The 13,924-nt window shown below is 43.3% G+C and overlaps 1 protein-coding gene across 2 annotated transcripts in view; it reads left to right on the top strand.

The window, feature by feature from the left end:
- LOC112105649 (neuronal acetylcholine receptor subunit alpha-7) overlaps positions 1–13,924 on the top strand; it is a 165,420-nt gene that overhangs the window by 143,840 nt on the left and 7,656 nt on the right. For both annotated transcript variants that reach the window (XM_024198519.2, XM_026648260.2), the window contains 2 exons: positions 11,894–11,973; positions 13,627–13,794. In XM_024198519.2, the coding sequence (XP_024054287.1) occupies positions 11,894–11,973; positions 13,627–13,794 (248 nt within the window). The remainder of the gene's footprint in view (positions 1–11,893; positions 11,974–13,626; positions 13,795–13,924) is intronic.

Below are 13,924 nucleotides of genomic sequence, written 5' to 3'. Positions count from 1 at the left end.
CTCCCCTCCCTCCACCCCACTTTGCAACAAGAATCAGCAACTGGGGAGTGGCGGGGGGAGGGGGGTGGAGAGGGAGGGGGCTCTGTGCCATTACAGCAGCAACCATGTGTACTGGATGTTGAAAGGGTGGAATAAGAGCAAGGCCATAGCCCAGTCCTTCTCTTCAGCAACTAGCAGAGCAGAGTAGGTAGCATGCTGCACCTCTCCAAGGATAGCTGCTGCACTGCTGTGTACTGCCTGGGAGACCACACAAAGGATACAGCCTGGGGCTTTTGGCTGCAGTGCTGTCCATCTTACACAGCAGGGGACACCACTGGTAGCTACAATAGATTAGCACATTTGTATTTGGCATGATATAGTATCTCTGTGGATTGGGTGATTATAATTTTTTATCTTCTAGTGTTTAGTGTCTAGTGTGGCTATAGAATTATCCCTTAAATTGTATGATTTTGTTTTTCAGTCTAGAGACTGTTCAGGACCCATGTGTACATTATGCCATAAGATTGAGAAATGTTTCCACTTTGTTTTGAAATGCAGCTTGGCAATACTTTGAAGATGGCAGATAGCACCAAATTCTTATGGGGTTGTCACAGTCTCCTTAGAAGTGAAACAAGCAGAACTTCTCATTAACTGAGACCCAGTAATGGACAACGTTACCAACATCTATTGCAAACCATTTCTGAGGCGGTGGATGTTTAGTAGCAACTCCAGAGTGTGTACTGTTACCAGCAGCAGTAGCTGTATTGTCATGGTTTTTTCCTCTACTAGCAGTGGCAGTCGCAGCAGGAAAGACTGAATGGGAGGTGATAGTTTAATACAGCTGTTTTCCCCCATATCCTTGCTCTGTGTCTGTATTTGAGAGAGCACCTTTATGACAGCCCCAAGTTGAACAGGAATGGTCTATGTATTATAGTGGCATGGTAGTGCCACATTAGTTGAGTTGTCCCAACTTCTGTTTAAAGGTTGACCTTTTAAAGTCCTCTAACATTGACATGCTTAGTCATGTTCTTTTAAAATATGGTGTGCCTCAGCAGGGTGCAGGATAGGGTTGGTGATCCAAATCTGGGGTCATTTGAACTAGGTGTTGCAGAGATACAAGCCCCTCCCCCCCCACACACATTTTCTCCAAAACAGCCATTTTCCAAAAAGTTTTTAGGTGTTTTTTTTGTTTGCTTGGGTTTTTTTTGCGAAGAGCTAGTGATCACTGTTGAATCAATGTGGTCAAAATGGTCTTAATCTGTTGAGTTTTACCAAAGCAAGTGCACGGCACCCACTAAATCAGTGTTTCTCAAACTGAGGCCGCCACTTGTGTAGGGAAAGCCCCTGGCGGGCCGGGCCGGTTTGTTTACCTGCCCCGTCCGTAGTTCCAGCCAATCGCGGCTCCCACTGGCCGTGGTTCGGTGCTCCAGGCCAAAGGGAGATGCTGGAAGCGGCGGCCAGTATGTCCCTCAGCCCGCACCGCTTCCAGCAGCCCCCATTGGCCTGGAGCGGCGAACCGCGGCCAGTGGGAGCCGCGATTGGCCGGACCTGCGGACGGGGCAGGTAAACAAACCGGCCCGGCCCGCCAGGGGCTTTCCCTACACAAGTGGCGGCCCCAGTTTGAGAAACACTGCACTAAATCTTTGAGGGACCCAACCTGAGAACAGTATTTAAGAACATGTTCTTTGTTTGCATAGATATGTAGTGTGGAATTATTACATTCCATATGCACTAATAAAGAAAAAAATGCGAGGGTTTCTATGCAGCCACTTTATGCTTATCTGGGCAGTTCGAGGAAATATACCGACCCCATTGCCCCGGTGAACACACAACCCCTGACATTTCTAGTTCAAACCTTTATGCTCCTGAGCAATAACAATTTAATTACTCATGTTTCTTGCTGCAGGTTGTCTGTTATAATGTGTGTTTAATTTACGAGGAGGTTTACTGTGAACACAGCAGAATAGTTACCAGCCGGTCTAACCAACATTTTTGTTTTATTGGGTGAAGAGGAGTCGGAGACAGTGAGCTTTGTGTGTAGGAGGGTGGGAATGGGGGACCAGGGATAGGGTTGCGGTGATGGAGGGAGTGGGAAATGAGGACAGGTGATAAGCAGACCTTTGATTGGTTGTTTGAGAAGATCTGTATTTTGGCTAGTACTTGATCTGGGAGCAGATTAACATGGTCTTTCCAAAGAAAGACAGCATGGAGATTTGGAACTGACAGCAAAGGTCCTTGACCCTGAGGGAAAAGAAATATGGGTGCTGTCAGGGTTGCCAGGGTGTGGGTTCTGGACAACTACTGGACCACAAGGTTGCAGAAGTTTGTGGGAGAGCAAGGAGTACACCACGACATGGGGATTGTTGCCTACAGGCTGCCTGGTTGAAAAGAAGTGGGCTGCATTGGCCATCATTGTTTTGCCTAGTTGGTAGCATCCAACTTGTGCCTTAAGAGGTTGTGGTATACTGGACATTGTGATGATTGACTTGGGAGGAAATGATCTGGGCCTTATTCCTGGTATGCGCTTCATACAATGTACGAGAGCAGATTTGGACTACATCAGACTGTGTCCAGGTGCTGTGAGAGTTTTTGCTGATTTGGCTGAATAATTGCTACAGTGACAACATGAAAGTTATAAATAACTGTTGGAAAAACATTAATTGGGAAAGTGGAAGGTTAATGGCTGACCAAAAATGTGTATTGTATGACATAGAAACATTAGAAGCTCTGACACTACACTGGTTTTCAGAGATGGGGAACGTCTATTGGACAGAGGCCAGAGATCTTTCTTTCAAACATAAAACTGTTAGGATTTTGGAACAGAAACCATGTCTGTGATTTTTCTTACCAGCTGTGCCACAAACTACACCCTCCAACCATTCTAAAACACGACCAGGAGCACCCTTCTATTGTAACATGGTTGTCCTTTGCTCCAGGCTCTGTCTGTCAGTTAGGTTATATGGTGGGGGAAGTAACGACAATAGAAACATTTGTATACCAGGGAGGGAGGACTTCAGGGAGATGTGAGCCCTGCTGGCAGTGGGGGGTGCTGGGTACAGTATTGGGGAGGGGGCCAGGTTGAAGGGGTGCACACATTGAATGGGTCAGAGGTGTGGCTAGGAAGGTGTGCCAAAGCAGGGCTGATGGGGTCCAGCTGACGTGTGTGGGTGGGAAGGTCTTGTTGTCTCGGTATGCAAATTGAGAGACATGATATGTTCAGCTGCCTAAATTACTACTAGCTCCTACCAACAATAGAGCTTTTCCTGTTCAAAAAACTAGGAAATTCAGTGGCAAAAATATACAGTAACACAGAGTTGAAGTTGCTTGGTGGCCTGTCATCCCCATGCAGAACTTTGAGTTGAGCAAAACTCAAACTTCTGAAAAACCAGGAAATGCACAGTTAAGGGTTGCCCATGCAGTTCGGTTGCTGAAATGAACAAGCTCTTCATCCTCTTTTACAACCTATTTAGTGCTCCAAAGTGAGAGTTTGGATGCACCAGTGGAAGCTGGGGGTGAGGCTGTTCTAAAAATTAGGTCCATACTTCTATTTCTTTCAATGAATTTTTAATCAGATCTCTCTTCTTACCTAACAGACAAAAACCTATGTATCTTGTATGACTCACATTCCAAGAAACATTTCATATTAAAAAAACCACAATACAAATAACAGTTATGGGAAGGCAGATAAATACTCAGCTACTGCTGATAGTTCATATAGTGTCTTGAACTCTTAGTTATAGAAGATTCAGCAAACACTCTGTCTCATAACACAAGAACATGTTCCACTAAATTAAAAAGAAGCAATTTCAGAACTGATTAAGAAGGGAATACTTTTTCTTGTAACACATAATTAAGACCCTCAGCCACGGGAAATTAAGACCAAGAATTTAGTATGATTTAGAAAGGGATTGGACATTAGATGGATAACAAGAATATCCAGCATTATTAAGATAAATAACATTTTTGGAAGGATGTTAAGTCTCCTGCTTCAGGGCTTAAGCCAATATCTCAGTATTAGCGATCAGGATGGGAACTATGTGAGGAAGCAGATTATCCCACACCTGCCATCGGTGCAGGGCAGTGGGGGGAAGAAGAGAGAGTCTTACACCAATACATCTGGTGCTGGCCACAATCAGAGACAGGATTCTGGACTAGCTGGACCTGGAGGCTGATCTGGGCTGGCAATTCCTATGTTCCTGAATATTTTTATTAGAAGTGTTTTAAAGAGTAGCAGAATCTCACTTTAGTTTAAAGCAGTGTTTCTCAAACTGGGGCCGCCGCTTGTGTAGGGAAAGCCCCTGGCGGGCCGGGCCGGTTTGTTGACCTGCCCCATCCGCAGGTCCGGCTGATCGCGGCTCCCACTGGCTGCGGGTCGCTGCTGGAAGCGGCGGCCAGTACATCCCTCGGCCCGCGCTGCTTCCAGGAGCCCCCATTGGCCTGGAGCGGCGACCCGCGGCCAATGGGAGCCGCGATCAGCCAGACCTGCGAACGGGGCAGGTAAACAAACTGGCCCGGCCCGCCAGGGGCTTTCCCTACACAAGCGGCGGCCCCAGTTTGAGAAACACTGGTTTAAAGGAGTCTTCTGGCCTCTTTAGCCTCCTTCCCATCCCACAGATACATCAAAAATTGCATCTGACGAAGTGGGTATTCACCCACGAAAGCTTATGCTCCAATACGTCTGTTTGTCTATAAGGTGCCACAGGACTCCTTGTCGCTTTTATCAAAAATTACTGTAGCAAATTGGCAGCATGGGCTAGGCCATAAGACTAGATTTTGATCTTGGATACGCCATTGTAACTATGGAGGAACCTTGAGGAAGTCAACGGCATTGCTTAGTTACACCAATGTAAATACCAAAACCTGCCCCATTGACTACATACCTTTTTTTTAAAATCAGGGGAGGGGCCCAATCAGATTAATTGTAGTGTGGCTATACTGGGCCAAATTCTAGCCTGAGTAGTGTTCCTGCAGTCCCACTGAAATCAGCAGAGGTGTAACAAAGAGCAGAATTTAGCCTGTGATATCTTTTTAAATTATGGTTAATGCAGTCACACCTGCGATTATTGCTAAATTGCCTGTAGGGCCAAATTATGGCTCTGGAGGGACAGGGGGCGTACAAAGGTTTGGGGAATGCAGCGCCAGCACTCAGGTGATACGAAGGGATAATGTCTGCTGGATGCTCAGTGGAGCAGCAGTTTAGCAACATATAGCTTCCTCCAGCACAGGCTGGCTTTGACTTCAGTGTGCTTTTGGGCAGGGCATAAGTGATTCACAGGTTGGGATGGCCATAGCCAATCCCCTTCCTAGTCCCTAGGTATACGCCCTCTAGGATATGCAATGCCATTTGGCACTGCTAGCTAGCCACCCTTTCTACCAAAGCAGCCATATTAAAGCTTTGACAGATGGCTGCTCTTTAGTCTCTAACTTCCTGTCTTTTTCTGCAGTCAGCTGCAGGTGTAGGTATATAATTCCCCAGCTCAGGGAAAGACAATATATCTGTTTTGTACATCTGTTTTCCTGGTTCTTATGTGCTAGATAAGAGGTTTTTCTATCATTCTTTGTCCATGGAGATGACATGACCCTTTTGTTTTTCTGATGGCTGCTAGTGATTTTGTTTCCTGTCTTTGCCATATGTTTTCTGATTAAACACACCCCTGCAGTGTGTAACAACCAGATTTCCCTTCTCCCTTTCAGAAGTTGCATTGTTTGTTTGACTAGTTTTGTATACAGTAGTTGCATCCAATATGTCAGTTGCAGTTACATTGCCCCCCTGTCTACTTGATAATCATCTAGATGAGTAATGTCACTGTCACAGGTGTTGTTGACTCACAATATTGTTATAGCAGCACATAGTGACAAGGTTTTACTGTCAACCACTTGAGTGTATCTCTCTAGGGCCCACATTGCTTCCCTGCTTATAGCATGCTTGCGTGCATTTGCATTCAGCCCTAAATGAGTGAGGAAACTGAGGATGAATTCTGCTACAGAGTTCCCCATACCTAGCGTAACTGCTGTCAGGATTAGGTGGTTGTTTCTAATTTAACCAGTGTAATTAGCACTGCACTTGTCCACACATCAGCCTAAAAAAAAAAAAAATCCTTGAAATGGTCCATTCACAAGATGGAGCATCATGTGGCCTGAGCAGGTGTTTTCACAACATTGATTTTGCTTAATGTATCTTTTGCTGCAAATTAGTTTTCTCTTGAGTGTCTTTTCCAGTCCCTGATCCTGGCTACATTTCTCTCGCTCTCTCATGCATGACTAGCAGTGAAATGGCAACTCAAAAAGTGGACAATTTGTTCATTCATGTCCAGACTACCAGTGACTAAGATGTTTACGTGCATGCCTTAAAATCTGTACTTTTGGAAGAGGGTGTACTGATGTAAACAATGAGGTATGACAATCATATCTAACATACTAACAAACAGATATATGGATTTTTTTCTCTATTCAGTGATGCAAACTGAAGTTATTTTAAGCCTGATTTTGAAATGTTGCCCATAATTTTTGATACCTCTACTTTGTTGTCCAATGCCTGGCATGCAAAATGCTTATTTACAGAGATGCTGAGCTCTCTCAAAACCAACAGCACTCAATAGGCAAGGCGGGTACTAGCACCTCCTGAAAATCAGTACCTAGGTATCAGGGCACCTAAAATTAGAGGCCACTTTTGAAATTTTTTGATATATTTGATTGTACAGGTGAATACTTACACTGTTTATGATAACGATATGTACCACTAATTCATATAACTGGAAGTTTAATGTAATTTGTTCATGTTGTTTTTATAATCCTGGTACATTAACCTTTACACCACGATTACTGAAAACTAATACTATTTGGTACATATATTTATTACAAAAAATCCTACAGGCAGAAATTTAATTACATGACTGAAGTGACTATATTTTAAAAGGAATCCGTATTCTTGTGTAATTTTTCCATTGTGACTAGCGTAGCATAATTGTCTTCTCACAACTGTCTCATATAATTGCATGGTATTTTGAAACAGGCACTTTCATTTCCTGTTGACTTATATATGGACTTGTAGCTGTAACTGCAAATTTAAAGCCATAGATATTAGACTGCTTCTTCACTTTGATTTATTCTTATATTTAACCATTTCCCCAAGCCTTACTTATGTTGACTGGTAGCTGTATTCTAATGGAGGGAAGCCCACTGCAGTTACCGTAAACTTTACTATCAGCCCACTGTGCCTTTGTATATAATCTTTGCCAGTTTATTAATAGTAGCTGCAAACCTTCATTTCTCTTTAAAACTTCTACAGTAGAACCTCAGAGTTATGAATACCTTGGGAATGGAGGGTGTTCATCACTCTGAAATGTTTGTAAGTCTGAACAAAAACGGTATGGTTGTTCTTTCACAAGTATACAACTGAATATTGACCTAATACAGCTTTGAAACTTTACTATGCAGAAGAAAAATGCAGCTTTCCTTTAATTTGTTAGTAGTTTTACGTTTAACACAATACTATAGTTGCCCTTTTTTGGGTCTCTGCTGTGTGAGTGTGTACTTCTGGTTCCAAATGAGGTGTATGGTTGACTGGTCAGTTCGTAACTCTGAGGTTTTACTGTACATCAACCCAAGGCAGACTTTGTGCAAATTTATCATAGTACAGTATTGCAAAAATGGTGAACATGATGGTATAGACTGTAACACCCATCTTAGTGATATTATCATTTTCCAGCTACAATGTTCTGACTTCAGTATTTTCATCATTCCATGTTAATTAAGCCTCATAACCACAATTTAGTTTTTTTTACTCTGTGATAATTTTTTATTCTGTAGACTTTCACCATCTGCTTTCAGGATACAAAATACATTTTAATATATAGTCAACTATGTGAGGGGTTAGGGGGAGAGAAAATCCAAATCACCTCAGTGGCACACTATTGGCAGCTTCACAGCTTCACCATGACTGCTACTGCAGACCTTGGTTCATGCACGTCTCCTTCATGAGTTTGAGTACAGCCCCCGTCTCCTTCTTTAGGATACTACCAACTTCCCCTCGTCCCCCAGTCTCCTGGGCAGAGCTGGTATGGAGTCAAGCTCCCTTGCATGCAGCAAGAGTTTTTCGCCTTCACACTTACTCCAAGGATGGCCATCTGTGGGGCAGGCCTACCGCACGGAGTATGTGTTGCAGTCCCAATATGGAGGGGTGAATGTAGTAATTACATTGGCATACTTACTTCCTTTTGCAATGATAAATAGCATATTTATCGTTAAGTCCAACTCTGTCTGCTGTACGAATAGGAGACCTGTGTTTGAGCAGTGGTAGATCTCGAGTCCTGGTATTCTATTTTAGCTGCACGTACATGCAAACTAAAGCCACTTTGGAAAGTTCCTTTCCTTGCTCATCAGTGGCTGCCAGTGAATGCAGCTGATAATTTACATAGTACCTTAAAAGGCAGTGGCATGTGGGTATGCTCTTTAGCCATTTGCCTGCTGCCTAGGAGCCCATCACTGGAATGTGCACCACAGTTTTACGCTGCATTACATTTATTCGTTTTCTGAGGAGATGCCTCCATGTCAGAACTGCCCTTGTGTTTAAGCCAAGAGCTGTTTCATCTCAATTTATACCAATCAGTATCTGCACCTCTTAAAAAACTGTCCGATTCTTCTGCTCCCCTCTATGTGAACATATTATTATATCCATATCATGATGATACCCTGTGATGAAGTTCTAAAGCTTCATTAGGAAAAACATGGTAGCTAACTATCTCAATTTGAAGCATTGCACTTCAAAAAGCAATTAAAAATCTAGACTATGGGTAGAATTTTCAAATGTGCCTTAGTCCCATTTCTAAAAAGCAGTAAGAGGTCTAAATCCTACTGATGATTTTCAGTTAGAATTCTGCACCCAAGTCTCTTTTGAAAATGGGACTAAGCGCCTAAGTCACTTTGATGCTTTGGAAAATTTTACTCTATGCAAAATTCCCAGAAATCGGGGGGAGAGGGGCAGGCTAAGATCCTCAGGAATAACTGTGTGGTGCATGGCTTAGCCTCTCGGGGGAGGTGTAGGGGGCGGAGCGGGCTAGAATCTGGCCCAGTACATTAATATTCCTTTATGTACCTCAGTGTCCCCACTCATGTTACACAGCATTATGTTTGTTTTTAACTCTAATTAGTTTGGGCCTCAGCCAGCACCCCTTACTGGTGTCAGTGCATTTACTTGCATGAGTAAGTATTTAATGTAAGTAGGGGGTGCAGAACTGGGCCTTTTTTCTTTTAAAGTGAATGAGTTGCATCTTCTGCTTTCATTTCTCTGAAAACACATTCTCTAACCAATATCCATGCACATCACAGTTGCAAAATTTAGCTCTGTTCCTGTCTTCAGACTTCACGTTAATTTGTTTCAGAGACACTGACAACTGCATTGCTTAATATGTAAACTTTCTGTTCATAACTTGAAACAATGTAACTACAATTGGTCAAATTACTCTTGCAGATCTGGCTCTTTTCTCTGTTTTGCAAATTATTCAGAATTAGTTTTTTTAAATATATTAATTATTACGAAGCATACAGTGGTTTGAGTATATCTAGCTATTAATCAAACACTTCTTGCCTTGTTCCATGACTGCACTGAGTTACAGTATTCAAAAATATATCAATGCAATTACCAATCCTCACTGGAATATCTGACCTAAATTGCAGCACTGTCTACAAAATCAATGCTTCGATCTATGGTATATACAAAATAATTCTGTTTTGCCTTTTAGCAGACAGATTGGTTAAAAACAATGCATGCAATAAAGGCAGCTTCTTAGTATTGATTGGTGGGTCTGTGCTAGAAGGGCGCACAGCTTCCTCTCACCCTCAGTTTCAATTATGGAGAATTTGCTGTGTTGGAGTCCTTTAGACTCAAACCCTTTCCTAATACTCCTTATCCACCCTAGTCCTCCTTAACACCCCTCAATCCACAGCCCTCCCTAATTCTGCATCTGAACTCGCTGACAATGCCTCTTATCCTTCTGGCTCATGAATATTGTACCTTCACCCTAGCTCAGATCCAAAGCCTACTCTGCTGATGCTGTTTTTGAAGTTGAGAAGAATCTAAACTGCTAATAGGCAGGGAGAGCGGAGCCTCGTCAAGTTCAAACCATCCTGTAGACAACGTGGGTTTCTTGATCAGCTAAAGCACAGACTGTGCCATGGAGACAGATGACTGAGGGTGCTGTCACCTATTTTCAGTGTCTTGAGAGGGGCTGGCAGCATTTCCTCATGGCCCAGGCTAATTTCACCTGTATTTTCTGGGATTTTCTCAGGTGCAGGTCCACAGCTAGGAGACCCTATACCCAAGCCGTCTACACCAAGCTTCTGGTTTGTTTTTGATAGTGGCAAAAATTCTTACCCAAATGGGGTGATTTTGGTTTAATCGAGCGGTGAATGTTACTTAGGCTTAGGGTTACTTACCAGCAGAGTACTATGGTACTGCACATATATAGAACAAAAGAATCCCTCGTGGGACACTGGCAATAGGAAAGTCTCACCCCAAACCCTTGTAAGATGTTCCATTCAGGTGGTACTTTTACAGACCTTGTCACTGGAGCATCCCAAACATCTGGAAATATCATGGGGGACGAGGGTTTCAGAGTGTGGGAGGAGGTTGGGGTGCAAGCCTGTGGGAGGGAGTTTGGGTGCAGGAGGGGGCTCCAGGCTGGGGCAGAGTGTTGGGCTGCAGGTGGGGGTATGGGGTGCTGGCTCTGGGAGGGGGCTCAGGGCTGAAGGTTGGGGTGCGGGCTCCTCCTGGGAGGCACTTTCCTCGGATGGCTCCTGGTCAGCAGTGCAGCAAGGCTAAGGCAGGCTTCCTGCCTGCCCCGGCCCCACACCACTCCCAGCAGCGGCCATCATGCCCATGCAGCCCATGGCTCCGCATGCTGCCCCTCTCTGCAGGCATTGCCCCCTGCAGCTCCCATTGGCCGCAGTTCCCCATTCCTGACCAATGGGAGCTGTGTGTGTGTGTGTGGGGGTGCTTGCAGGCAGGAGCAGCATGCAGAGGGAGACCCCTGCCTCCCCACTTCCCTGGGGCCTCAGGGGCGTGCTGGCCGCTTCTGGGAGCGGCGCATGGCCAGGGCAGGCAGGGAGCCTGCCTGAGCCCCGCTGCGCCACCAGACTTTTAGCAGCAGGAGATCACAATCAACTGGCAGAAGCTCCAGGATCGACCAGTCGATCGCAATCGACCGGTTGATGATCTCTGTTCTAAGGCATTACAAACAGCACTAATAGTAATATTATTTCATAGCACTATTAGATTAAAAACGGAAACAATAATAAGGGCTGATTTTAGTTTACCAGCCTCCTGATTTGTCAATTCTGAGTTAAATACTCAGAGTTTGATCTGGTGTCCACAGAGGTGAATGGAAGACGCCTGTTGATGTCAGTGGGGATTGACCAGGCTTTAAGCTATATTAAATAGTCTTTTCACTGAGCAAAAATAATTGGCCGTATTGGGGGCAGGCAAGGAGGAGAAATTGGTCATAAATCCTCTCAATGTTCATTAACTCCTCTTAATGCTAATGAAAGTTATATGCTGCTGGCAACAAGAGGAGGCCAGCTCTCTCCTCTAGGATTTTTGGGAAGGGTTTATTTCGCAAATTGAAACCAATCAGCGATGCCATTGTAATTAATCTAATCTTAGATTATAGACCAGTTGATCAGAGAGCGCGCAAATGAGACCATTAACTGCTGATTTACAGCTGTGTTTATCAGGAGCAACTCCACTGAAGTCAGGTACACGACATTGGGATAAAGTTGGAGTTAGAGGAGAAAACAATCAAGAGGTTTTTGGTTTTGGGGGGTGGGGAAATCCACATTTTGTAAGAATACTGCAATTCTTTAAGACCTCATTGATTCCATCAGAGTGTAATTCAGCTCTTCTTCCCTCCCATTCTAGTGCTGATGAGCGATTTGATGCGACGTTTCATACCAATGTTTTAGTCAATTCTTCAGGACACTGCCAATACCTGCCCCCAGGTAAGAAATAGATTGTTTTCATGTAATAGCTCTTGCCTACTCATATATGAAGTCATCTCATAGTTTGGATAAAAACTCTTTCATACTACACCTCTACCTCGATATAACGCAGTCCTCGGGAGCCAAAAAATCTTACTGCGTTATAGGTGAAACCGTGTTATATTGAACTTGCTTTTGATCCACCGGAGTGCGCAGCCCCGCCCCCTCGGAGCACTGTTTTACCACGTTATATCCGAATTCGTGTTATATCGGGTCGCGTTATATCGAGGTAGCGGTGTACATATAAATCCAGATAGTACCTGTTTGCTAGATTTAAAACTATATAAACTACATATATGTACCTATGCATGCATCATTTAAGAACACATTCTTGCATGGATACCACCATATACAAATAAATGATCAATTGCAATGATGTAAATCCTCTGTCATATCACTGGTTTAGCCCCATTTCCTATTATCAATTTATGATTTCAGAAGTCTGGAATTATGAATAGAAATAAAAATGATATGACCTTTTAACAGACAAAGAATATTTTTTCCTAAAGCTGAGGGAATAATTAAACATGAATAATTTATTCCATGAATTTGGCCCCTCTGTTCATGAATTCTTTCTTATAGTAAGTAGTTTATTAATTTCTTGGATGGATTTGCTATTTGAAATGATGTACCAAACACTTTCTCTTTTGGTCTGTAACTCATTCCTCAGAATACTTGTATTTCATATTTGAAATTTTGAAATATAGTGATCAGTGTTTGATTGGACACTTGGTGCTGTTTCTATTCCCTAGAGTATAATTCTTAGAATCAGGTTTCTTTTGTCTATCTTAGGGTCTTATAGAGAGACTATCCCTGTAGTACCCAAGTGCTTCCCAGGTAAATTAAATCTACTGTGGTCCTTAGTATGGTCCATGGAGTCTCCTACCCTTCTGCTCATAGGAAGCGCCAATTGGTGTTTATGGACTTGATCTTGCAAGGTGCTGAGTGATGGGTCCTTGATCTGTCATGCTTAACTTTGCCCACCGTTTTATACAATAAACCCAACAAATAACAAATAGAGGTTAGCCTTCTTGAAAGGAACGAGCCAATGTTATGTAAATCTTAAAAGACAGTAAATCATCTTGCAGGGCCTCTCATTATATTTAGTAACAGAAATCCCAGCCCAGGCACATCATGAAGAGAATAGTAACACCAGGAAAAGGTATTAGAGAAGTGACCTATGCAATTCAATGAAAGGAGGATATATAGTCAATATATAGATTCTGCAAATCTATTACTATAGTAAGTTTGAATGCTCTTCCTTTTCACTTCTTGAGATGTACCTTACGTGTATTAAGTGTGCTTTTACGGTATGTCTACACAGCAAAGAAAAACCTGCGGCTGGTCCATGGCAGCTGATTCAGGCTTACATGGCTCAGATTATGGGGCTGTTCCATTGCTGTGTACGCTTCTGGGCTTGAGCTGCAGCCCTGCGAGCCCAAGTCGGCTGGCACAGGCCAGCTGCGGATTTTTCTTTGCTGTGTAGACATACCCTCAGAGTAAGTACTGGACAGCTGCAGTGTGTAACAGGGATCAGTTACAAAAACAGATGAAATAGTACGTGAAGCAAGAATTTCTATTGATTTTTTTTGTTCTTTTTAACCTCTACTTTAGGCATATTCAAGAGCTCATGCTACATAGATGTGCGCTGGTTTCCATTTGATGTTCAGAAGTGTAATCTGAAGTTTGGATCCTGGACCTATGGTGGATGGTCCTTGGACTTACAAATGCAAGAAGCAGATATATCTGGATACATTTCAAATGGAGAGTGGGATCTAGTAGGTAAGCTCCTTGGACCTGATTTTCATTTATACTCTGTACTTTGGGAGTGTAAAGGGGCTTTAAAGGGGATGGAAAGGTAGATCAGTATAAAAGGGTTTTTGTGTAAATGATGATCAGGCCCCCTGTCTTT

The sequence above is a fragment of the Terrapene carolina genome, unplaced genomic scaffold (assembly GCF_002925995.2).
Source record: "Terrapene carolina triunguis isolate 2854851 unplaced genomic scaffold, T_m_triunguis-2.0 Scaffold67, whole genome shotgun sequence".
NCBI classification, from domain to species: Eukaryota; Metazoa; Chordata; order Testudines; family Emydidae; genus Terrapene; species Terrapene triunguis.
This window is presented reverse-complemented; position numbering and strand designations above follow the sequence as displayed.